Source organism: Cupressus sempervirens, chromosome 9 (genome assembly GCF_028749045.1).
Source record: "Cupressus sempervirens isolate cs-2001-9-10 chromosome 9, ASM2874904v1, whole genome shotgun sequence".
In the NCBI taxonomy this organism is placed as follows: Eukaryota; Viridiplantae; Streptophyta; class Pinopsida; order Cupressales; family Cupressaceae; genus Cupressus; species Cupressus sempervirens.
Window position 1 is genome coordinate 382,863,178 of NC_143126.1, and position 25,788 is coordinate 382,888,965.

Here is a 25,788-nt window from a genome sequence, read left to right on the forward strand (position 1 = left end):
AGTATACTTGGAAACTGAAGCAACTTTTATGTTCCACAATGTCAGTGTAATGACCCTTACTATAAAGGCCATTGAAACCCTCAAACTGGACTTAGGAATTTTGTCAAACAGTTGGCATGTAACCGAATAAGGCTGCAATATTACTAATTGTTGTACAACGAAACCTCAATATATGATGCCAATAATGTATGAACAACAATTTCCAGATTATAACACTACCAATCTAAGAGATAGATGACAATATGAAACTCAGAAATGAAGTCCAATGCAATTCTGATTTTATGACAGCAAATAGAACTGATTACAATGAGAGACTGTCACAACTATGCACTTCTAATACATCAAGCTCTTGACAATGCAATGTTATGACATGAACAATAACCCAGTTCAGATTTGGAATGCAAATGACGAAACTTTTACAACAGTTATTAGTGACTGGAAATAACTATTTATGCAATGACAGTGTTGACTGTTCTAATCCATAACATGCAATATTTTGGCAATCAAAACTTCAGTTTGTGCACCTGGAATAGCTCCAATTTTGCCGGATATAAATGCTGAATTGATGCCACATGAAGACCTCACAATCTGCCCCAAACCGACTCACAAAATTGCTGCTGCTGCCCAACTGACAGGGCCGTACAGGTACGGCTTGGTACGGCTGCTAGATAAAAATATTGCAGCGTTGTTTGTCACTCCAAAAGCAATAAATCTGGGCGCCTAGGGTTGCTGAATAACCCCCTAAAATATGAAATTCATCCGTCAAACCAATTAGGAGTTATGAGCAAAAACGTGGGTCCAAACCCTGGACTGGCAGTCTGAAAATAATGCACAACTGTGTCTTCAAACCCTGTTAATCAATCCACAAATGCTAGGGCACAACTGAAACCCTTATTCCAACCAAAGTAAATCCTTATAACTCAATCTCAATGAAGTCCAAATGAGATGGCTGAATTACCAACTCCTCAAATGCAACAATTCAGGTGATATTTCACACCCTCAAAGTCGCCAATCCAAGGGAGTGATTCGTTCCCAAAGATCAAATAATAATTTGCAGACCCAAGAGACTACAAATTTGCTCCACAATGGAAGAAGTAGAAGAAATCTCAAATCCAAGCATGTCCAAAATGAGAGGCCAAGCCCTCTATTTATTCACTTTTCTAAGAAGTTGCTAGAACTTCTTGAAACATCCTTTATAAAATCTCATTATAATGCACTTTTTCTAGAACTTCTAGAAACATCCTTTATAAAATCTCATTATAATGCACTTTTTATAATAAAGTAATTTTATAAAATAAAAAGTGCAACTCAACTTAAAATTATAACATGTAGGCCCCAATAACACCTAATAATAAAATATAACCTCTTAACACTTCTTCAAGAGCAAGATATGACCATCTGATCCGCAGAATTGACTCTCTCTCCACACCATTTGCCTACGAGAGTCTGGAATAGGCAAAATCCATGATCAATGTCATGTCGAACTAAAGAGGGGACATTACAGTCAGTTTTACATAATATTAGGTAGGCAAGAAAGATGAAAGTGCAGAGTGTTATACAACTTGGTGTCTGAATGTTGCATAAGGTGCAAGGTGACAAGATGGCTTGGAGAGGTCTTAATCCAGTATAAGGTGCTTGCAATGCTTCAATCTCTATAGATACTCAGCTCACACCACTTTTTATTCTCATATAGTGTATCGCTCAGCCTTTTGAAAGAAAATTATATAAAGATATGCCCAAGTAACCTAAAATTACAGTTATTCAGTGTCAATGTTGCCAAAAGAAATAATGTTCCATGTCATTGAAAAAAAGGAATAAGATGTGTAATATAGCCAATTAGGATTCAGTCTCAATTTTCTAACAACTTCATTGGCTCTTCCTCTGCGCCTTTCTTACCAACGAAATGCATGATAAAATGAAATATAGGTGTCTTACTAGTCTCGGGCTTATGGCAGGAATAGATCTGAACATGAAGCATGCTTGTCTAACCCATATATGTATTAGTGAACTGAATGGCCAACTAATCATAGTGAACTGAATGGCCAACCAACCTGTTTAGCCCTTAGAACAAATAATGATAGAAGTTCTATCTAGACATGAACAAACTCTGTTATGTTCCTGTAAGGTTGATTACCTACCAATATCAATGAAGAAATCTTAAAATGATCTATCATACACATTCTTGCACATTTCCTAGTTTTCACATATCAACTAGTTTGCTACTTCACATATAAACTAGTTTGCTACACAGTGTGTCTGAGTATTTTGGAGTCCCAGTGAAATTTCAAGTGAAAATCCATTGTTTATCAAGAGATGCGTGTTATAATAACATCAAAGACAAGTACCAAAAGTAATATTAACTTCCTAATGCCTTTTAAACATAGTAACAAGACTGTTTTCAAGCACGTGCATACACAATCATGTTTAGAAAGGCTGATTTCCTAGCAAATGCTTCTGATAAAGGAACAGATTGAGATGCTTGCTATTTAGTATTTTACTTGAAGGCTTTGAAAAGTTAAATTTTTTTGCCATATTTTTGATTTCAATCTCTATATGAACTAAATAATTTGTCAGAGTAGAAAATTTCCACAATCCATGATATTAACTGCAATGCTTCTGGATTTGATTGTGTGAGGATTTTCACATGAATGTTTTGGATCACATTCCCTGATCTATCATCAGGATGAAAGCTAGATTTTGGCTTTCTGGCTTTCATACTAATGATGGATCACATAGTGTAATTCAAATGCTCACACAATCGACTCTAGAAACATTGCAATTAAAGAATTTGTATCTCCCTTTTGGCCAAGTTCCCTCTTATTTGACATTCTTAGTTGTAAAGCTCCCCAAAGTTCTATTTATTGACAGTCAAGATAGAAATTCTGAAATGATATCCTTTAAGACAGTAGTAGTTTTCTCAAAGCTTTATTTTAGTGTAGTTTTTTAGATCAGTAATAAAGTCTTGTGGTGCTTTAGGACACTAGCAGAATTACTTTTGTTTAAAGTAAGCAAGCTGTATATTAGATGTTCAGCATTGTAATGTAATGGAATGTTGTCTAATCGAAGTCCCCAAATGTTTGCAGGTATCGTCATGCTTGTAGCACTGTTCAAATGGGAAAACAGAAAAGAAGAGGAGCAAATTGCTCAGATTTCTCGTGATGAAACACTATCCAGATTGCCTTTACGTTTGTCAACTAATCGTGTAATTGAACTTGTACAGTTACGAGATACAGCTCGGCCTGTGAGCATTTTTAGTATTGCACTTAATTGAATATTCAATTGTTTATCAATAAATTTTGTATCTTTTGGGGTTTATCTTCTCCTATTCATGCAGGACACTTACAGAAATTTATTTGTAGGTAATTTTGGCAGGAACAAAAGAAGAAGTGAATAAAGCAGTACAAAGAGCTGAGAAATTTCGCACCAAACTTATTGAAAGGGGAATTCTCATTGTACCCTTAGTGTGGAGAAGTGAAGGAGAAAACCCAATCAGAAAGAAAGGCTTTGGAGGTCGACGAAAGCTTGCCATTGCAAGCTCTTCATCTGCTGTAAGATAAAAATTTGGCACTTCATGCATTTGCACTGTGCAGGTTGTTGCATTCTTAGTTAAGGGACATAAGTGTAGCCTTATAGCACTTATTTCCATAATTTTCTTTGTGCACTTGTGTGGTCCAAGCTTTTGCACCTTTAGTTAAGGAACTTGAATGGAGCCATAAAGGACTTGTCTCCATAATAGTTTTCTTGAGTATTTTTATAATAGCTTGAACATCTTAACTTCGTTAGAGAGACTTCTGGATTAAAGTGTCTCGAAAAAGTGAAATTCATAGCCCTACATGGAACATTCATAAATAGAAACCGCATGCTTTATGCTGTCTCTTGGTTGTTGAATATAGGTCATTTAATTTAACTTTGGTTGTGTGAAGTGAGCTTATTTCATTTCATATTTATGTGTGAGGAGAAGGATGATTGAGTGGAAAGAGTTCGTTCAATGTTTCAGCAATTGAGCTAAGCATATGTGTGGCCCAGTTCAATAGAGAACAACGAGTGGGTTCTGTTGGTTCCCAAAACTGCAGACTAGAAATCCAAGAGCTTGCCACTTCTTTGATAGGATTCCGCAATCAGTTTTGGCTAATGAACGAGAATCACCTTGATTCCCTTGCACTTTAGGCTCCACTACACCTAGGCGGGTAGACCTCCTGGAACTTGATTACTTGGTTCAAAGCTTTTATAAAGTGAATTTAAGCTTTGGAGTTCTTTGGCTGGGAAGGTCCTTGAACTCGATTAAAATGAAATTGAATGTTGAGTGCTTGAATTGAATGCTTTGTATAAGGTCTTGTTAGTAATGAATTTGATGCTTGTAGGAAGAAATATAGATTTTCTGACTTCAATAATAGAAAGACTAGTGCCTCTGCTCATCCGGGCAATAGAGTCAACTTAAGTGAATTTTCATGTCCAACTTTATGATGTTCTACGCACTTATATTGCCAACAATTAAATAATCAAGATGCGATAGATCAAATATTTATGCATTCTTAAATTAGTCCAAATTGAATTTTAACTCCTTTGGTAGGGAGACAAATTGGACACATACGAAAACAATTTAATATTTCCCAATATCTGTAATGATCGAATTTAAAATGCTAAATGACCATGTCCACTTATCCGACATTTAAATTGTATACAAAATTCCAAAAAAAATTACAAAGGACGATTCATTTGCAGTTTAAATCTCCATGCCATTTAAAAATAAACAAAGAACTTTATTTTATCATTAAAATGAAATAATTGAATTTACATTAAAAAGTCATATTAAGCTCTTATTTCTCCGTACAAGTAGATATTAAATACTTCTTGTTGAATATAGATGTTCTTCGAATGTGTCTATGTTTCCAAAATCTTCTTCATATATATACACTTTACAAAGGAGATTGTTACTTTTAACATGAAGAGTCACTGTTACTTTTAACATGAAGAGTCACATCTTTTGGATAAATATGTCCAGAGCCTTTGACATTATTTTTGCAGTTAATCTTTTGATTGTGCTTTATTGTTTTATCTAGTTAATACACTAGATTCTCGAGAATTCCTAGTGTATATAGGAGATGCATCCCACAATTGACTTACACATGTTTCTCAATGTCTCTTTGGGGTATCTATTATTCTCATAGGTATCTCATATTGTGTCAAATCTATAAGCATTAGGTATCTCTTCCTTTTCATTCTACCTTCTATTTGTAAAAGCATTGTATGTAAGACCTACGAGCATCATGCCTTCTATGTTTTTAACAAGAACTTTGGGTGCTGGTTTTAAGAAGCTCTTTAAGAGGGATCCAACAAGAAACTCCATGATAACTCTTTAAGCATCATTTTGAGAAAAATGGGATCTACATTATGACAATAGGATTATCAGTAGTCTGGAATGTATGATCTTCATCTTGGTATATAGTTTATCCTCCAGCATGCTAGTCAAAGAAAGTTAAAAATAAAGAAAGATGACAATGGCTTGGAGAAATCAAATGAATAAAGGATGAAGAAAGATAAGACTGGGTTTGGCAACAAGAGAAAAGATAAAAATAAGCTTTGGAATCCTGGTACATCTCCATGTAAGAATCCCAACTGGTTCTAACTTTGAGAAATGCCAAATTGCTTTACTTTTCAGATGTATGACATTTTGTCAAACACTTTGCATGAAACCTCTATCTTGCTGTCCTTTATTTTCAGATTGTATTTGCTTGCTTTAAATGGTTTTAAATAATGCTCAAGTGCTTGCAAATTAACAATATAATGACTTAGTTAGAAACTAGGTACAAATCCAACTTCTTTTGGTCTTTTCAAATGCATATATAAGAAATTTTACATGCAAAATATGCACCTACAGCCAGCTGTCATTTTCACAAACAGTTAGCATGCAAGCTATTTACTTATCATTCTGACCATTGCAACAGCATGAGGCATGAAACTTAACTCCATTAAATTAATGCAATAATCACAATGCCAGTATCTTGATGCAACATCTAGTTATTTTCATATATATATATATATATAACACCTGGATGATGCAAATGGCGTTGAAGTCTTCAGGTTGATCTACAACCACCCCAAATGCAAACCAATGATTGACATGATTGCTGGTATGAATCACGGGCCAAATAACACCATATTTGAGCCCCTAAAAGTGCACACAGCCTGTATGAATGAGCCACAGCCTTGTTAGAAATTCCCAAGCTGCTTATTTGAAACAATTTTAACCCCACATGGCTGCCATTATCTCAGTTTAATTAGCCTATTAATGACCAGAAATTTTGGATGTCGAACACTCAACCAGTATCAACAAATTCACTTAGTCTTCAGCATGAATCGTTTCACAGATCTCAGTCTAAATTTCAGCAGTAGTGACGGCACAATTCATTGATATTGACCACCAACCTAAACTGCAAGATCTGAAGAGAATTCACTATTCTTTTAGCAACAGATATCACAAACCCTTGAAGAACTCCAAACTCACAAATATATAAGCAAATAGGATGAATAAATCAAATCTAGAGGTTTGTTTTGTAACAATTAAGGACAAAATCTTCTTCAGCACACCAATGACTAATAGCTTCTTCCGCACACTCTTCACTTAAAGGCAAGATTTTCTTTTTGGTTGCATGTTAGAATTTTGAAATATAATTACTCTATTTACCTATTAATTAATACCGTGGCATAGGCTTCCATGAATTAATTAAATAAATGGTTTCCAATGACTAGTCAAACCTCAACTTCAATGAAATTATAAAGTTAAATTATAACTTTATAATAAGCCATTTAATGATTTAATACTAATTTGGCGATAATAGCTCCTGAAAATACTTATCCTTTTTACATATTGTCTAAAACATGAGTCACAACTCATATGTCCCTTTGTGACCAGATGCAATTTCCAAAAATAGAAAGGGTGCCTCTAAATCATCACCAAGCTTGCCATAAATAGTAAGTACATGAAACTAAGCCCAAACGAAGTCCAATTTGGGCCAAACGAAGACCAAACGAGAACATACTAAATTGTGAAGAAGACAAGACCCTCCAATAACCAGGCCCTTGCCTTAGAAGACCTTCAATCCACAATAATTAGCCTATGAGGATCACAATAATAGGCTAATCCCTCAAACTTTGATGCTAGTGAAAATGGGACATTATTGCCTGCCCTTCATCCCCAAGCAATCCCAAGGCAAAAACAAATATCACGGTCCACTTGGATCCCAAGGGTAAAAGTTTGTGATGTCCCCATCGTGCACAACCGACTCCTGTACCATCAACACCTGAATAACTAGCATCAATAATAGAATCATCTAGAATCTAATTGTAGGCACCAATGGAGTAAACAACTCACTTTGAACTCAATCCAACTGTATGAAAACTTTATGAACATTGGAGTCTCAATATAATTGATATTCACATCCAACTACATTGCAGACATAGTAATAATCATACAAGTTAGTAATAGAACCACCACCTCCAAACTTTGTCAAAGTGTAGTGGATGTGCTGATATTGCAAGTAATCCAACTTATAGCGGCTAACCCCATCTTCAAAAGATGGTGCTAACCCATCCCATAGCGGATGTATAAATCAGAGTCGATCTACACCGACGCATAACCAAATGCTCAACACGTGGACCAAAACAAAAATGATGAGCACTACTAATTGTGTAGTTACAGTAAAAAGCTCCAATCTCTATTAGTGGTTCATTTCTAGCAAATCGAGTATCAGAAGATGACTCTAATCTCTAACTTTAAACAACTGATTGGCTAGAGTCTTTGGTAACCCTCTCTACAAACCCAACCACAAAATCCCTATGAGGAAGCATTGTAGTCAAAGTTTTTACAATTGCTCCCACTAAACGTCGAATACTGCGAGAACCTCGAATAAGAGTAAGCTTAGGGACTTTGAAGGGTCCCTCCCAAAGCTTCAGATTCTCAAGCAAGTATTCGATAAAGTTGTTTGTGTTGTGGAAATTATATGTGGTAGAATCAGCCTGTTCCCTTGTAATCCACAACTTATCCCTCTAACTATGTGACACAACCATCTAATGCCATCAGCTGCATGAGATGAAATAACTATTTTGCTTCTAGGAGAGGGAAACAAATCAACACGAGGGCCGTTCTCCAAAGTAGATGATACTCGACATGTGTCTAGTAAAGAAGAGTGGCGTTGTGAAGTGTCACACAACTCACAGCCGAAACTACCTCTAAATCACATTGGCTATCAAAAATCTACTGTGCATCATTTGTCGATGGACCAACCCCGAGAGAACAAGGTGCAACAAGAGGCTCTGCGATGCACACTGTATTGGTATCTGAGATAGATGTAGACACATCTCCAACACATCCATCACCACAATTCGTGGATGTATTGTTATCACTAGTTGTGAGTATAGATGTCTGTACTGAATCTGCAGCTGATCTACAACAACCCCAAATGCAAACGAATAATTGACATGATTGCTAGTATGAATCATGGACCAAATAGAATTAAATTTGAGCCCCTAAAAGTGCATGCATCATGTATGAAAGAGCTGCAGCCCTGCTAGAAATTCCCTTGCTGGCTATCTGAGACAATTATAACCCCACATGGCTGCCATTATCTCAGTCCAATTACCCTGTTAATGATCAGAAATTTTGGATGTCCCAGCACTCAACCAGTATCAGAAAATTCGCTTAGCCTTCAACATGAATCATTTCACAAATCTCAGTCCAAATTGCAGCAATAGTGACAAGGCAAGTTTTGTATTGATCACCAACTCAGAGTGCAACATCTAAAGAGTATTCACAAGTTTTTCACAGCAACATATTTCACAAAGCCTTGAATAACACCAAACTCACAAATATATTAGCAAATAGGATGAATAAATCAAATCTAGAGGCTTGCTTTCATAACAATTAAGGCCAAAATCTTCTTCAACAAACCAATGGCTAATAGCTTCTTCCATACACTTTTCAGTTAAAGGTTTACTTTGCTTATTAATAACATTTTTGAATTTTGAAATGTAATTACTTAATGTAGAATTTAATTAATACCTTGGCATAGGCTTCCAAGAATTAATTATATAATTGCCCCTTCAAATGATGACTTAACCGTCAACTTCTGTAAAATTATAAAATTGAATTAAAACTTTATGGTAAGCCATTTAATGATTTAATAGTAATTTGGCCACAAAAATAATAATAACTCTCAAAATACTTCTCCTTTTAACATACCGTCAAAAACAAGAGTCACACCTATTATTTCCCCACAAGACCAAATGCACTTTCCAAAATAGAGAGGGTCCCTCTCAATCATCACCAGTCTTTCCGTAAGTAGTAAGTACATGAAACTAAGTCCAAAAGAAGTCCAATACAAGCCAAACAAAGACTAAACCGGAGCATACTAAATTGTGAAGAAGACAAGAGCCTCCCATAACCGATCGTCTGCCTCAGAAGACCCTCAATCCACAATTATTAGCCTATGAGGATCACAATAATAGGCTAATACCACAAAATCTGTTGCTAGCGAAAATGGGGACATTACACTCCCATGAAATAAGAATTAAGAACCCCTTGGAATAGAATGAAAATAGTGTCACCACCCAAGGTTATTCTTTCAAATTACCAAAGGTTATAATTTAGATAAGAATTTTTTCTTTAAATCAATGATCAAAACTTGGTTGTTCAAATTCCATTGATAAGGGGAATCATACTTCCATCATATTTCTTATGCAAGATGAGTACCACTGACATTGTGTTCCAATTAAGATGACATCAGTAGAGGATCTAGTGACCTCATTGAGATCACCTATTCAAAGCTTTACCTCCATCACAATGGATAATTATTATCATGTACACAGTTATGCTATGCAGGGATGGCATTTTCAAATTTGGGACAAAGGAATCATTGATAATATAAGAATGCTTGTGGGAAAGCAACTTCTAAGAGGGGAAATTGTAATGTCCCTGAATTCAATGAAATATGATCTATAATAAATATTCATGAAAAGATTGAAATTGATTGATATGGGAGCTAATTAGACATCTCATATTTTGGGCACATGGAATTATCAAGAAAAGCTATCATGGTTGGACAAAACTAGCGGATAGAATAGTAGATAGGTAACATGTGTATTGGAGACATTGTCATTGGGAGGATCACGTCACAACATTGAGGCCATGATATTGAACAATGAATGATTGAATTAAATTCAGGACCATTTGAATGAATATCAGCCAGGAACGACAGTGCAGTTTAGTACATAGCAATTGATATATCCTGCATCTACAAAGGTGGGTGCAATTGATATAATACTCATATCTGAGGAGAAGGGTCTCTGATGTGGTTCATGCCCAACGCGACTTGCACATGTACATGGACAAAGAGAGACAACTAAAACATGCCGATGATTGTCGAGTAGACAAATCATCAATCATCTCACACAATTAGTATTGGATCGCAATATGCTATTGGTTTATGATAACTGATTATGATGCTAAATAATCATAACAACAAATAACTATATTGTCAGATGTTTCACATGCCTATTTATAGACATTTATATTCCATGCTAGTCGACTATGAGGATGTCTATTTGAAGATAAAATAACAATTTATTCCCTTTGTGGATTTATCGCTCCATCAAGGAAGTGCTCGGTTTTTGGCACAACATCTATAAGGAGAGTGCAAGCATCATATCAGTTATATCAGACACAACACCATATTGGGCATATATTTATCTTCATATCAGAGATGGCTCAAGGAATTGCAGACTGGATCTACAAAGAGATCATATCAGAGATGACATACTGTCAGTGATCATCCCTATTGAACAACTACATATATTGCGAAGTTCATTAGAGAAACTAGGAGGGAATGTGCATGAACCGCATCAATATAACAGAGACGGCCATAGCATCACATCAAGGTCTGAACTATTATTGCAGACATAATCTGAAATTTATTTTTCCATTGGCATTGGAATCATCATTATACATATACATTTTCATCTCCATTTGCAGTCATTGCATTTTCCATTGTCTGCATCATAATACATTTCATACATTAATGACTACCATTGCACAAACATCTCATACTGTTGTTTATTGTATCACATTCACTAATACCATTAATACATTACGGCATTTGGAATGACCTATCATATCTTTATCATTATTGCATTGTTAATTACTGACATTTGTAGAAGGAATTAGGTATTCCCAACAGTGTCCTAATTAATATAAAAAAGGGGCCATTACAATTGGTAATGGAGCTACAATCTTCCCAACTTGTGTGATAAACATATATGAGATGTATAAAATGGAAACAATTCTGGAACTGGTATATAACAGAGAAGGATAAAAATGGGAAGAAATTGAAAGAATTAAATAATCGATAGGATGAATCCATTAATGTTCAGAGAGATTCAAGGAGAATTGGCCTAGTTAGTGGAATTACTGACCAATATTGACCATAGCAAGCAGGAGGAAACAAGAAGGAAAAATGAATGTTAAGCATCATACCCTTAAAAATAGACCAACACTTCCTACTTTCCTTCCAAATATAAACGATAGGAAATTACTTTAGCAGATTTACAAGATAAATAGTGACAAGAGCCAAAATCAATAGTGTATATGAGCAATTTCAACATGGTTGGGTGCATAGTAGTCTTCATCAAGATATCTATTTAGAGGATTCCATTGATCTGCAAATGGAGTATGAGTGTGAAAAGAAAACAAATCACCACTTGATCATAAAGAAAGAAAATAGAAAGCATGAAGACTTCAAAGAGAAGAAGATGGATGATTGCAAAACAAACATTGCATCTAAAACTTCAACCATCAACTCCTCGTAGGAAATGGAGGCATTAGATGTAGGTTCATCAAAAGAAGAAAGTGTAGAAGAGGTCGAAGTGAGAAATTATCATCAAACACAAAAAGAAGATGATAATCTGGGAATGGTCACTATACTTCCCAAGGAGTAAAGGAATGTTTGAAGAAGAAATCATTTTCGACATCCATAAGGAATTGTAAGCATAGGAATTTTCAGGCTTATCTTTAATAACAAATAAATTAGGCACACCAACTTATAAAAATCATGAGTCTGATTGTACGTGATCATCAGAATCTTACTCCAGAGAAGGCATAAGAGATGTTGAAGCAAGAACCTATAAATTTGATTATTTGAAGTTATTTAAATATATAACATTCTGTCATCCCTATTTGCGAACAAGATGAGTAATGCGATAGTCATTTGGCATGTTCCATGTCATCATCTTGAAGTTGATAAACTGGGAAAGTTAAAAATAAAGAAAGCTAACAGTGGCTTGGAGAAATCAAATGAACAAAGGATGAAGAAAGATAAAACTGAGTTTAGCAACAAAGGCAAAGATGAAAATAAGCTTTGGGATCCTAGTGCATCTCCCATCAAAGAAGAATTAATAACCTCTTGGAATAGAATCAGTCATAGTGCCATCACCTAAGGTTATCCTTTCAAATTACCAATGGATAGAATTTAGGTTTCTTTCAATTAAAGATCAAAAGTTGATTGTTTAAACTTTAAACCAATACAAGGATCCCATATCCATTTGCTAGCATTTGTATGGCCGTTATTGGTAACTCTAAATTCAAGGCATTGCATGTTGTGCTACCAAAAATAAGAATGCCACCTATGTATCGATATGTTTCCTTGATCCCATGTCAACCTAAGAGCCACTACTGCTTTTTCTTGTTGCGCTACTTTGAATCCAACTATTCCTTGCCTCAAATGGATAAGTAACCTAAAACAATCCACAAAATGCAAGGCACTCATTCTATCAACTCTTGGATCCCATGCCATCCTGTCAACATGATCCTGAGATCCGTAATGGTGATCCATCTATCCGCTATCATCTTGTTTCATCCAGTTGCACAAGTGCAACATTCTACCTATGCCAACAATACCTCCAATATGTATAAATACCAACTCACTAGGTCTCCAAACTCTGCTGCCATAACCAGGATCAGCAACAAGAATATCAACAATGTTGTCACTGTGCCACTGAACTGAAAGGGTAAACATCTCATATGGAATATATCACAATGTGTGTTGTCCCCACTCATCTACTCGCAACAAACTAATCCCTGTAGGCCAAATCAAATTTGAAAATGTACTAATTGACCAAGAAGGAAGCCACTGATAACTGTAGCATGGATGAAGAAAAAGTCACCAACCAATAGATTAACAATTGCCATCTCATACCATCTCAGTCTCAAAGTTCTAGCTGGATTGTAGAGGCCTTCAGTATGTATTGAAGACAACTCCATTTCTTATTCACCTTAAGTATTATCAATCAAATCTACATGTCCACCAATGAAATGATCACTGTCACATGTAGTTTCAGAAGTAGTATCACTCAGTTCATCTTTATCCACATGATAGTGTGAAGGTGTATAACTGCTGATATAAAAATCAAAATTCTCGTAGTTGACTTCATGCTAGTTCTTAAGGTCTTCCTTGGCATAATATGTTTCATTTGGATAAGGTGAAGTGACAAAACAATTTTCACTCTCATTCTCACCAAGGGTATGAATCCCTTCTACCATTTGTATGATTTCCTTGGCTTTAGAATTAAGATCATTTGTATTAATTATACAAATCTGATTTTCAGCCTGCTGCAACGAATAGTGTGTCAAATTGAATTGTAGGCAAATCTCATCTACCTTCTCTTTACCTTTTGCGTGCTTGATGGCCATATCTCTATCTTTGAGCAGCTTCAAATAATTTGATTTCATTCTTTCCAATGCCCCTTTAGAGTGTGATGGTAATAAGCACTATTATTTCCACTCATCATCCTTTTTTCCTTCTACTCAAATTGAACTTCCCACATGGTCTCTTCAATGTTTATATGGGTTTTTCAAAATGCATTAATATTGCAATGGCCATATCATCCGATACTTTCAGCTTGTCCTCCAAATTATATGCTCTAAATTTATCATCTAAACAAAGAATATCCGATTCTATATTAACTTCATCTTGCTCTAGCTCAGGAACACTAGATTGGGCATCCCCTTGGTTGAAAGAATTTTCAATTTCAGCTCCATCATTTTTAGGATTGTTGTACATCTCAAAATGTATTGTCTCATCAACTATGATATTATGGTTTTCAAATAGTTCATCCTGGTGGAGAGATTCATTTTCATCTTTGGGAATATTTTGTAGATACACATTAGCATGTAAAGGGTTATTGATAACTACTTCCAAGTCACCAAATAAAATGCTAGTATAATCCTTACCATTAACCATAGCTGATCCCATCTCCTTGCAAGCTTGAGTATCATTTTGTTGCAATTAAATAGTAGCATTCTTAGCTTCCTCAATGCTGATCTGAATTTTTTGGGCTGACTCTTCTTCCTTGTTACCCACACAAATGTTGTCAAAAGACCAAGCACAGTTGCAAGTGAAACCAAGCTGCTCTCTCCTCATTTGGTTCTTGCTCAAGTTCGAAGGTCCTGCAACCAGTATACCAGTAAATGTCAACTCATTGTTGTCATGTGTTCTTGAAACTTTTCAATTTTATGCTCAATTAACTCTTTTGTGAGCTCTTAAACTGTGTGTGAAACTATATATTCCCCTCTCCAAAAAGGTAGCAAATTTGATTGTAATTGTCTACAGACTTCATTGTCCTCATCCAGACTTAGTGACATTGTTTTAATGCAATCTTCAAATGGTTTGGATGATGCTTCCTAAATTCTCTTAAGGGAAGTTGAAACATGTTGTCCTGCATTTTGTCACCACAAAATATAAGTAACAGTACGAAACATTTCCAACTTAGTTTCGTTTTTCTCTGAGTTAGTTCATTAATTAATTGGTCGGCATTGATCAACCAATTGACTCCAATAGATATAATGATTCCTTTTAATGAAGGCTTTCTTCTAGTCGTTTTAGTTTTTCTATTTGTTAAGCCTATGATTGATTTTTGAAGCCTCCATCATCCTTTTTCTTGTTGTTTGAGTGTGTGTTTGTTTGCTTTTAAGTCTTTTGGTTTTGTTCAAACCCTTACTTTCGGTTTTCCCTTCGATTCGGTATATCTTGCGGCTTAATTGGACTTGGCAATCAAAAGATATGACCAAATAAGTGTTCAAAAGGTAGACTCTCTAGGTGCAATTGCATGATTTAAAATATCAGGTTATATTTTAATGTTGACATTCACTTTTTGAAAAATATAACATAAATTCAAGGTTGCACGGGTATGTGGGTACGGGAATGGGAACGGGTACGGGTATGGGTATTTTTCAAAACAGGGGAGGGGGGTACATGTGTATGTCTAATTTTTTATATATGTAATTAATATCTTATAGAAAATCTGAAAATCATAAAATATCAGTCATGAGTCATGACATTGCACATTTAAAACAAGAAATTTGAAAATATGAGCCATAATTCATAGATTATAATGTATGCTACTGCTGAATGTTTAAACTTTAGATACTTAATAGAGAAGATAAATTTTAAATACGAACAATAAGATCATAAATCATATAGGACATATTGATATTAAAAATGATAAATTTCTAGTTTTAACTTAAAGTTTCAACAGTGAAAATCAGAATAAGTTTATAGATTACTATTAATTAGTATTGTACCAAAGTTTCAAACTGATTACATATCGAAATAAGCTTGATAAACAGCAAGCTGATATGCAAACGAAAACCTAAAACTCAAATGAGACATCTTAATCTATTTTTTAGTCTTCTATGCCTTGATCGGAATTATGGAATCGTGAATCGGCCATGAATTAGAATCGAATCAGCCATGAATTGGAAGATTCAAAAAACCCTTGAAATTTAGTGACTAACTTATTTCATAAACTCTTTATCTCTGAGTTGATTCACCGATTCACAAAAAATCATTTGGCTTGAATCAAGTCATCAAATCACATAAATCACATGAACCGCCGTATTTCTCGTTACTATGGTTATGATGCTATCCAAATAGTCATCACTCTCAAGCTCAGGTTCGTGCATGTACACCAATTTCTCTGCTTCCTTTGACCATAAACAATTCCTCAATAGTGAATGAATGAACCCGTAAGTACTCCAATTTCTCTCACAAGATGAAGAGCTAGCTACTTGTGATAAAAATGATTGCAATTCAGGGGCTCCACCTGCATGGTTCCACCACCACTCTATAGGGTCTTATCTTTAATTTCATATCATATAAAGCTTTTACAGAACCAAACTCACCTTGCCCACGTGAAAACTTATTCTATTGACTCCTCACAATTGAAACATCCTCACCTTGGCCTTAGATCCTTTTTATTGTAGACCAAAATCCTTTCAGTTACCTCTCTATCCAGATGTGGAGCCCTCTTCCTAGATGTGTTAACTCTTCCTAGATGTGTTAGGCTTATTCCATCTTCTATGTAACTTCTCCTCGTTCAAAGGATATAGATAAGGGTCTTTTATATCAGTTATTGTCTTGACTTTTTCACACATGGAATCTATTGCTTCATAAATTTCTCCCAAACATGCCTTCTCTGAATTTGTAAATCTAAAATCAGCTCACATATGGGCTTAATAAACTCCACAACAAATTTCACATCAGCCAAAAAATTCTCATCAAGAACCATACTGATGGGGAGCTTCTACTTCTTAGAGCTTTTTTGCTCTACCAAGGCTATCTCTTAGCCTTCTTAGGGTCTCTTCTCTAACCCTAACCTCGAGGATTCTCTCTTGATCCTCTTCCACCAAGAAACTCACCAATCAATTCAAATTTCACTCCTCTAACTCCCAAAACCCCAACTATGCACCTTTTGGCTTATCAAGCCAAAACTCCTTCAGATGCTACCAGTAGAGCAAACATCAAGTTTAGGCCTTCCCTTTGAGGTTCTTGACTCATTTCAAGTCATTTTGAATGGGCTTGTTAGGTTTCACACACAACCCATTCTTGCTCTATTTGTCCTTGTAGCCCTATGAGCCCCTATGAGCCCTTCTAGAAACAAGGATTCTTTGATAACTCGTAAAATCTCTTAACAAGGCCTATAGCTGTCTACTAGACATTGTCTCATATTGACCTAGACTAAAGGATTTTCTAGGTCTCAAGACCTCAAAGTGTCCATACAATACCTTTTCGAAATCCCTACTTTTAGGGGTTTTTAGGGCAATGACAACAACTTCACCTCTAATGCAAGTAAAACTTCACTCCAGACTCCCTCCTTCGGTTCAAGGACACTAGACAGACTACTCCATCATCACTCGACCAAGATTGGCACACACCAATCAAGTTTTCCATTCATTTCTCTCTTGCAAGCACATCTGTGCCTTGCCAAGCTTCTACTAGCTTACCTAGGGTGTTCTTGCAAAAACAGAAAAAAACCTTCCCCAACCTTCATAATTGATATTTACATAGGTTGTTACTTGATTCCCAAAGGCCATAGGATTTCAACCATGGGAACTCAAGTTCTAGCCATTTTTGTGTGACCTTGTCAAATCCAACCAGCAGGAACAATGAAACTAAATAATTTTGAAAACCTAATAAAATGAATGCTAATGATCAAAACAAGATTGCATAGAGTTATCACATGATCACAAGCATCTAGTCCATCAAAAACAGTAAGCAAATCAATCAAGTCCTTAAAGAAATCCTTCAAAAACCACGTTTTCTATCAGCAATTACTCCTCCTTTCATCAAATGTCCATACAATGGCATAACCAACCCCTTCTAAGGAGTTAAATTCTGTTTAAATAGCCTTCCCTAACTACCCTGACCCATAGGTCAGATGTTATATTCATATTATGCCTGTTTCACCAAAGTGCAAAAAGTTGTCATTGCAACTTTGCAAAAATGCAAAGTTGTCAATGAGCAACTTTGACAATTTTTGACAATTTGACATTTGAGCCCTCCAAACTTGTCCAATTGGGTTTCAATCCTTATAAAATGATCCTAAGATATCTAAGGACCTTCCTAAACACTTCTTGCTCCCCTTAAGGCATTTTTCCATATTTTTCTCTTTTGGAGCAATTTGTGCATTTCTAGGCTTATTAGGACCTCATTGCTAAAATCATGAATCAACCCTAAATCCTACTTAGCCACACCTTCTAAACGTGGGACTTCATCCTTAGTCCTTATTCATCAAATGGTTGGCTAGACCATTTACAAGCGAAAATTGCTTTAGGGATTTGCCCTTACCCAAGGTGCTCCTGCACCATACCCCCCCTATAAGAAGAAGACTAAGGTACCTATGGTGAGAGGAACTCCTTGCTGATGCCATGCTTCTTGAAGTCACTCTCAGCGATCCAAGTTGCCTCAGCTTCAGGGGTTTCTTTCCATTTTACTAGATGTTCCTTGTAAACTTTCTTCCTTGTGCTCTTCTTCACCCTAGAGTCTAGTATCTTCTCCACTTGTGGTTGCTTCCTTTTAGGTAACTGCAGGTCTGATTTGTCTTTATTTAGCTCTACCTGATACTTCACTTCATCAATATCTGGACCCTTGTAAGGTATCGAGTCTTTGACATTGAAAATGGGAGAGATGGACATGTCTTTTGGTAAGCCAACTTTATAGGCCTTGGAACCATACCTCTCTAGCACTTTGCATGGCCCAAACCTCTTCATTTCCAACTTGCATGGAATGTCTTTCTGTAGTCTAGCTTTATTCAAATAGACCATGGCCAAATGCTCTACCTAGAATTGGAGTTCTCTCCTCCCTTCATCCTTCTTTTCCTTTTAACCTCTGATTTGTGTCCATCAAGGTCTTCTTAACCTGATCATGTATCTCCTTCATGGACTGAACAAAAGCCTCTGCATGTCCATTGATGGTGTCATGTGCTGGTAGTTCTCTCAACTCCATTATGCCCCCTGGATGTGACCCATACACTATTTGGAAGGGACTCAATCCAGTTCTTCTATTCTTGCTATCATTATAGCCAAACTCTGTTTGAAGGATGACTTGTTCCTAACTCTGCCCATATTCTTTAGTAAGACATCTTAATAGGTTGCCTAGGACCCTGTTAATGACCTTTGCTTGCCCATCTGTTTAGGGATGGTAGGCAGAACCATGAGCCAAGTTTGTACCCAATCTCTTCCATAGGGTCTTCCAAAAATGCCCCATAAACTTAACATCTCTGTGAGCAATGATACTCATTGGTAGTCCATGAATTCTGACCACCTCCTTGAAGAATAGGTTAGCTATATTGCTAGCATCATGAGTTGTTTTGTATGGTATGAAATGGCTCATCTTGTTGAACTTGTCAACTACCACAAACACACCGTCTAACCCTGTCTTAATCATAGGTAAGCCCACTATAAAATCCATGCTTATGCACTCCCAAGGCCTATTACGAATGGGTAGTGGTTGGTAAAGTCTTGCATTGTATGAGGTGACCTTTGCCTTCTAACATATGCCACATTGTTCTACATATCTTCTCACATCTCTTTGTATCTTGGCCCAATAGTAGAACCTTTCCACTAGGTCTAGGGTCTTGTTAAGGCCAAAATGCCCACTCATGCTTCCATTCTGTTTTTCCTGAATGAAGTTCTCCCTCATGGATCCCCTTGGGATACACAACTGCTGACCCTTAAACAACAAACCATTATGCAATGTATATTCAAAAAATTGACTATGAAAATGGTTTTCAAAGTTAGTACATACCTTATATGCCACTGAGAAATCAGTATCCTCACCATACATGTTGAATCCTTTTATCCCTATGCTTTGCAACTTGACTTCTTGGATTGTCAACAATCTTCTGCTTAAAGCATTTGCCACCTTGTTATTGGTGCGCTTTTTATGTTTGATTGTAAAGGTGTAGGATTGTAGGAATTCCATCCATTCAATATGCCTATGCCTAAGTTTCTCTTGTGAACTAATGAAACTTAGTGCTTGGTTGTTAGTGAAGACAACAAACTCCTTAGGCGGTAAGTAATGCCTTCATTTCTTAAGGGCTTCGACAAGTGCATAAAGTTCCAAGTCATACGCTGAATATCTTGTCTTGGCCCCATTGAGTCTTTCACTGAAAAATGCCATAGGCCTCCCTTCTTGGCTTAATATTGCCCCCATTGCCATGTTACTAGCATCACACTCTACCACAAATGGTTTCTCAAAACTTGGCAAGACCAATACTGGTTGGGTTGCCACCTCCTTCTTTAGCCTTTCAAAACTTTCATCTACAGCCTTGGTCCTTGTGAACTTTGTTTTCATGCGTCCCTTAATGGTATCCATCATAGGTGCACAAATTTCATGAACTTCCTCACAAACTTCCTATAGAACTATGCTAGGCCATGTAAATTTTTGACCTCAGTAGTAGATCTAGGAGCAGGCCAGCTCAAGATTGCCTCTACCCTACTCTTATCCATTTTTAGACGTCCTTGGGAAACTACAAAGCCCAAGTACACTAGCTCTTCTTTCATGAATTCACTCTTCTCAAGGTTTACTAGTGAACTTCTCGTCTTGAAGTTTCCTCAACACTATTTCTAAGTGTTTCATGTGCTCCTCTTTTGTCTTACTGAAGATGAGGATGTCATCTAGGTACACAACTACAAACACTCCTATATAATTCTTTAAGACTTCATTCATAACTCTCATGAAGGTGCTTGGTGCATTAGTAAGACCAAATGGCATTACCAACCACTCATAGAGACCCTCAGTAGTTTTAAATGCAGACTTCCATTCATCACCCTCTTTCATCCTTATTTGATAATAGCTACTCTTAAGATCAATTTTAGAAAAGTATTTAGCTCCACCAAGACAGTCTATTAGATCCTCTATCCTAGGAATAGAGTATCTATATCTAATTGTATTTCTATTGATTGCCATAGAATCTGTACACATTCTCCACTTACCTCTCTTTTTAGGGGCTAGGACACTTGGGACTACACATGGATTGATGCTCTTGCTAATCAGCCCTTGATCAAGCAATTTTTGGACTTGCCTTGCTATCTCCTTATTCTGCTTCGGTTTCATCTTGTATGCAACCTTACTTGGTAAAAATGCACCTGGTATGAAGTCAATTTGATGACTTATTCCTCTCTTTGGGGGTAATGTTTGTGGTGCTCCATCACATATGATATCCTTGAACTGATCTAGCAATTCTTGTACTTCTACAGGTATAGGTGCTTGTATTGATGCCTCCTCTTCCTTTGGCTTCACAATGATAGCATATCCAACTACTTCACCTTCCTTTAGGTCCTTAAGGAACTCTCTCCCACTCATCAATATGTCTTGGCAGTAGCCTTTTCCCCCTTGTCTTCTTCTAATGATGATTGTATCCTATAGGTGACTCTATCTTTCTTGAAGGAATATTTGCTTTCCTTTCCATGATGCACTGCCTCTCTGTCACATTGCCGAGGTCTTCTTAACAATAGATGGAAAGCATTCATTGGAAGTACATCACATAGGATTTTGTCTTGGTATTTTCCGATGGTGATGTCGATCCATACTTGTTCATTCACCAATAAATTTTGCCCTTTATTCAACCAAGTTACCCTATAAAGACACGTGTGGAATTTTTGTCAAACCAAGCTTGTGTGTTGCCTCTTCGATATCACATTATCAGTAGACTTTGAGTCTACGATCACCTTACATACCTTTCCAAGTACCTTACATGTAGTCCTGAAAAGGGCCCTCCTTTGCTTAGCTTCTTCCTTCACTGCTTCCTTGATGAAAACTCTTCTCAACATTAGGTTTTCACCCTTTTCTAGTTCAAGGTCTACCTCACCTATTTTTTGACTGTCATCTTTTCTACATAGGTTATTTTCTTCTCACCATAAGATGTTGATGCCTTCTATGGACACCTATAGGCAGGATGCCCTAGCTTTCCACATTGGTAACATTTAATGTTGCTAAAATGTGATCCCCTGTTGCTATTCCCATATCTTCCTTTGTCACTATTATTGGAACCTCTTCCTCTATTGGAGCCTCCCCTTTGACTGGTCTCACTAGTTTGCTTAGTCCATTTGGTCTCTCCATAGCTCCTCTGATCATTGACCCTTCCACTAGGGCCACCCCTTAAGTTGCCTTTGAAATATTTACCCCTTTCCTTTGCCTTTAGAGCTTGAGTCATTCTTCTTTCTCGACTTGTCTTCCACCTTTCGAGCCATTTGGAAACAGCTATGCAAAGTAGTGAGACTGAACAAACTTAGTTCATCTTGGATAGACCACTTAAGGCCATTCAAGTATCTTGCCACCTTGATGCTTTCTGCCTCTTGTACCCTTGACCTTAGAGCTAGTTTTTGGAACTCTTCAGTGTAGGAAGCCACATCAAGATCCTTTTGCTTGAGGTTTTGCCTTTGCTTCTGAAGTTGGGTCTCATAGTCCTCTGATAAATAGGTCTCCTTTATCTTTGCTACCATAGCCTTCTAGTTGGCTATTGGTTTCTTTCCTTCACTCTCTCTTTCCTCTTGCACAAACTTCCACCAAGTTAGCGACTATCCTTTCAATTTTGACTTTTCCACCTTTACCTTTTGAGCCTTTGTTATCCCTTCACATTGAAAATGATTTTCAATGCTTTCAATCCATTCTAGGACTACTTCTATATCCATCTTCCCATAAAACATTGGAATATTCTCAAGACTCTTTCCTCCAAATGCTTTGAGGGCCTTGAGGAATGGTTCTTGCTGACCAAGTGGAGGATCAGGTCCAGGAATCTCGTTTTCCAAGTCTACCTTCTTCTTGCCTCTACTAGTGTTGGTGTCTTCATTTCCCTTTGCTAGAGCTGCCTCGTCCATTTCCTTCAATTTGTCCTTCATCTCTTCTATAGCCTCATCTAGAAGCCTAGTCTTCTCATCCATGATCTTCTTCTACTCATCTGTGTCCTTAGCCAATTCTGCATTGGTCACCATCTTTGTAGACCCACTTGATTCAGTAGGAAACAACATACCACCACAAGCCTTAATCTTAGGTATCTGATACCACTTTGATGGGGAGCTTCTACTTCTTAGAACCTTTTTTCTCTACCAAGGCTATCTCTTAGCCTTCTTAGGGTCTCTTCTCTAACCCTAACCTAGAGGATTCTCTCCTAATCCCCTTCCACCAAGAAACTCACCAATCAATTCAAATTTCACTCCTCTAACTCCCAAAACCCCAACTATGCACCTTTTGGCTTATTAATCCAAAAAATCCTCCATATGCTACCAGTAGGGAAAACATCAAATTTAGGCCTTCCCTTTGAGGTTCTTTACTCATTTCAAGTCATTCTGCACCATCTTGTTAGGTTTCACACACCCACAACCCATTCTTGCTTTGTTTATCCTTGTAGCCCTATGAGCCCCTATTAGCCCTCATAGAAACAAGGATTCTTCTATAACTTGTAAAATCTCTTAACAAGGCCTATAAATGTCTAATAGACATTGTCTTGTATTGACCTGGACTTAAGGATTTTCTAGGTCTCAAGTCCTCAAAGTGTCCATACAGTACGTTTTTCAAAAATCCTTACTTTTAATGGTTTCTAGCGCTTGTGTGTGGTGGTGATTCTATATAAACATTTATATTTTTCTTCCTTTTCTATGAGATTGGTAATCCATTGAAACTTGCCAATGTCTTTGAGTGTATTATTCAACGAATGCACACAATAGGGTCTCTAAAATATATCCTTGTACTTTTTTTGCACAAACATACCTGTTGCTTTACAAATAAGGTCAGCATTAGTAACAACTTGGACGGCATGTATAGCCCCCACCTCCTCAATGCCCTCACATAGCTGGGTTTGTAGAAATTCTGCATTTTTTTCTTCCCCCGAATTGACTATGCCTTCAAAAACTAAGGCCCTTTTCTATATGTGACCATGATATTAAGTAGTGGACGATTTCTAGCATCTATCCACCCATCCATCACAAGACTGTAGCCCTCTGTAGCCCACACTCTTTTCATTGGAGTAGTTTGCTCATCTAATCGATTTTTCTCTTTATCAAGTAAAGTAGTGCGAAGCTTTTCATATCTAGGTGGTTTATACCTTGTTGGTGCATGAAGAATAGCTTGGACCATCTCAGTGTAGAAAAGGGGAATGAGAAACATTAAATGATATTCCATTTGCATAAAAGAATCGTGCATTTTTTCATCAACATCTCGACCATGCACATCGATCAATCTTTTCAATGGGATTTGAGCTGCCAATGTGTTGTCTCTTGTGAGCATGTTCTATTGTTACATCTGTAGTTGAGACATCTACATCTGAATCTCTATGTTGACTCCGTATGGGCCCTATTGTTGAAGCATTAGAGCTCTTCTTAGCAACTTTCCCCTCAGCCCTTTCTTGCTCCCTTGTAAGATCATATTGTTCCACCTCATTTGTACAAGGCTCAACACCTACCCCAGCTATGTGAAGGAAGTGACCCTTCACTCTTGTGTAAGAACCTTTCCATCTCAAGGGACAAAGCTTGCATTTGACCTTGGCTGATCCTTTTGAACCCTTCGGCCCTGCAACATGATCAACACACTTCCACAAAGGATACAACCCTTGCTTTCCTCCGCCTAACATTCTACTTGGAAAAATAAAACAAATTCGATAATTAGTGTCAAACTGTAAACTCAATCGAGAGGATATTGTATAGTAAAGAAAAAAGAATTAAAGTAGCTTTATATTGCATAATGGGTCCATAGTACTAACTTACTAAGTAGTTGTAAAAGTTCAATTTTAAAAAGTCAGACACTGCAGTAGCCTTACTGCTGTTGACAACAATATCTGAATTCTAAATGACCAATAACTCATAATCCACACTAGCTTTTTATCAAATACATAATGGTTGTCTACAAAATTCAAGAATACATGCATTGGTCAAATAGTTGATCATATTTTGAATATTCTAATTCTTGTGACAATGGTTTAATAATTTGCAGATTCTATGGTTCTATAATTTTTAAGTTTCATATACAACATGCTTATCCTATGATCTGCAGAAATGTTACCTCTGTTAATAATTTAAAATTAAATATGAATACTATAGACAGTATAAATAAGAAACATTTTTTCTTTTTTATTGGTAAGAGGCTGAAGCCAAGATACATTAGAATTATTATGTGTTGTGATTAATTATTATTATTTATTAACCTTGAGTAGATTCGAACCCAAGACCTCCCAAATAAGAGGCTCACAGTTTACCGTTGTGTGGCTCTTGCCTATAAATAAGCAACATGTTATTTGGATTTAATTTTTAATTTTTAATTCTTAATATAATATTATTTAAAATTTAATATCTACAATAAATTATAATTTAAATGATTATTTAAATTGTAAACATCTATTTAAAAATCTATATTATAGTTTAAATTTATTAATATGACTGTCTGTTGTGTAAAGTGTAAATTGTAAATTTTTTTGATTTTAAATTATATAAAGACTAAAGTTAAATGATAACATTTAATTTAAATAAACTGTATGAATTATTGAAATTTAAAAATAATTATTAATTTATTTGGTTTGACTTTAAACGTATTATTTTAAATTTTTAATATATCATATATAATCGACTTATATATGTCGATTATATATAAAAACTTAGAAAAGTTAAAAATAAAATAATAAACGAAAAAGTTTAGTAAAATATTATATAATAGAAAAATAAATTCTAAACTATATAGTTGATTGCAGATTATAAACTTATAAAGTCTTTAACTTTTAAAAATCAAATACCTCTGTGAACAACGATAAGCAAAAGTCTAGCGAGTGTGGAAAATTCAAAAAACTATCTCTGCACGTGGATGGAAAATGAAGTCTTTGTGCACGGATGAAAAACTGAAGTCTTCTTTGCCTTCATTTTCTAGCGACGTCTTCTTTCCTTGTGTTTTTCTTCCCTGTGGCTTTCAATGGTGTCTC

General features: G+C 36.2%; 1 protein-coding gene across 5 annotated transcripts in view; it reads left to right on the plus strand.

Moving 5' to 3' along the window:
• Positions 1 to 25,788, plus strand: part of LPA1 (tetratricopeptide repeat (TPR)-containing protein) — a 259,238-nt gene that overhangs the window by 80,211 nt on the left and 153,239 nt on the right. For all 5 annotated transcript variants that reach the window (XR_016356121.1, XR_016356122.1, XM_089800232.1 and 2 more), the window contains exons 5-6: positions 3,084 to 3,241; positions 3,360 to 3,548. Coding sequence is in view for 3 of the 5 variants with exons in the window: in XM_089800232.1 (XP_089656358.1) it covers positions 3,084 to 3,241; positions 3,360 to 3,548 (347 nt within the window). In the remaining 2 variants the exon portion in view is untranslated. The remainder of the gene's footprint in view (positions 1 to 3,083; positions 3,242 to 3,359; positions 3,549 to 25,788) is intronic.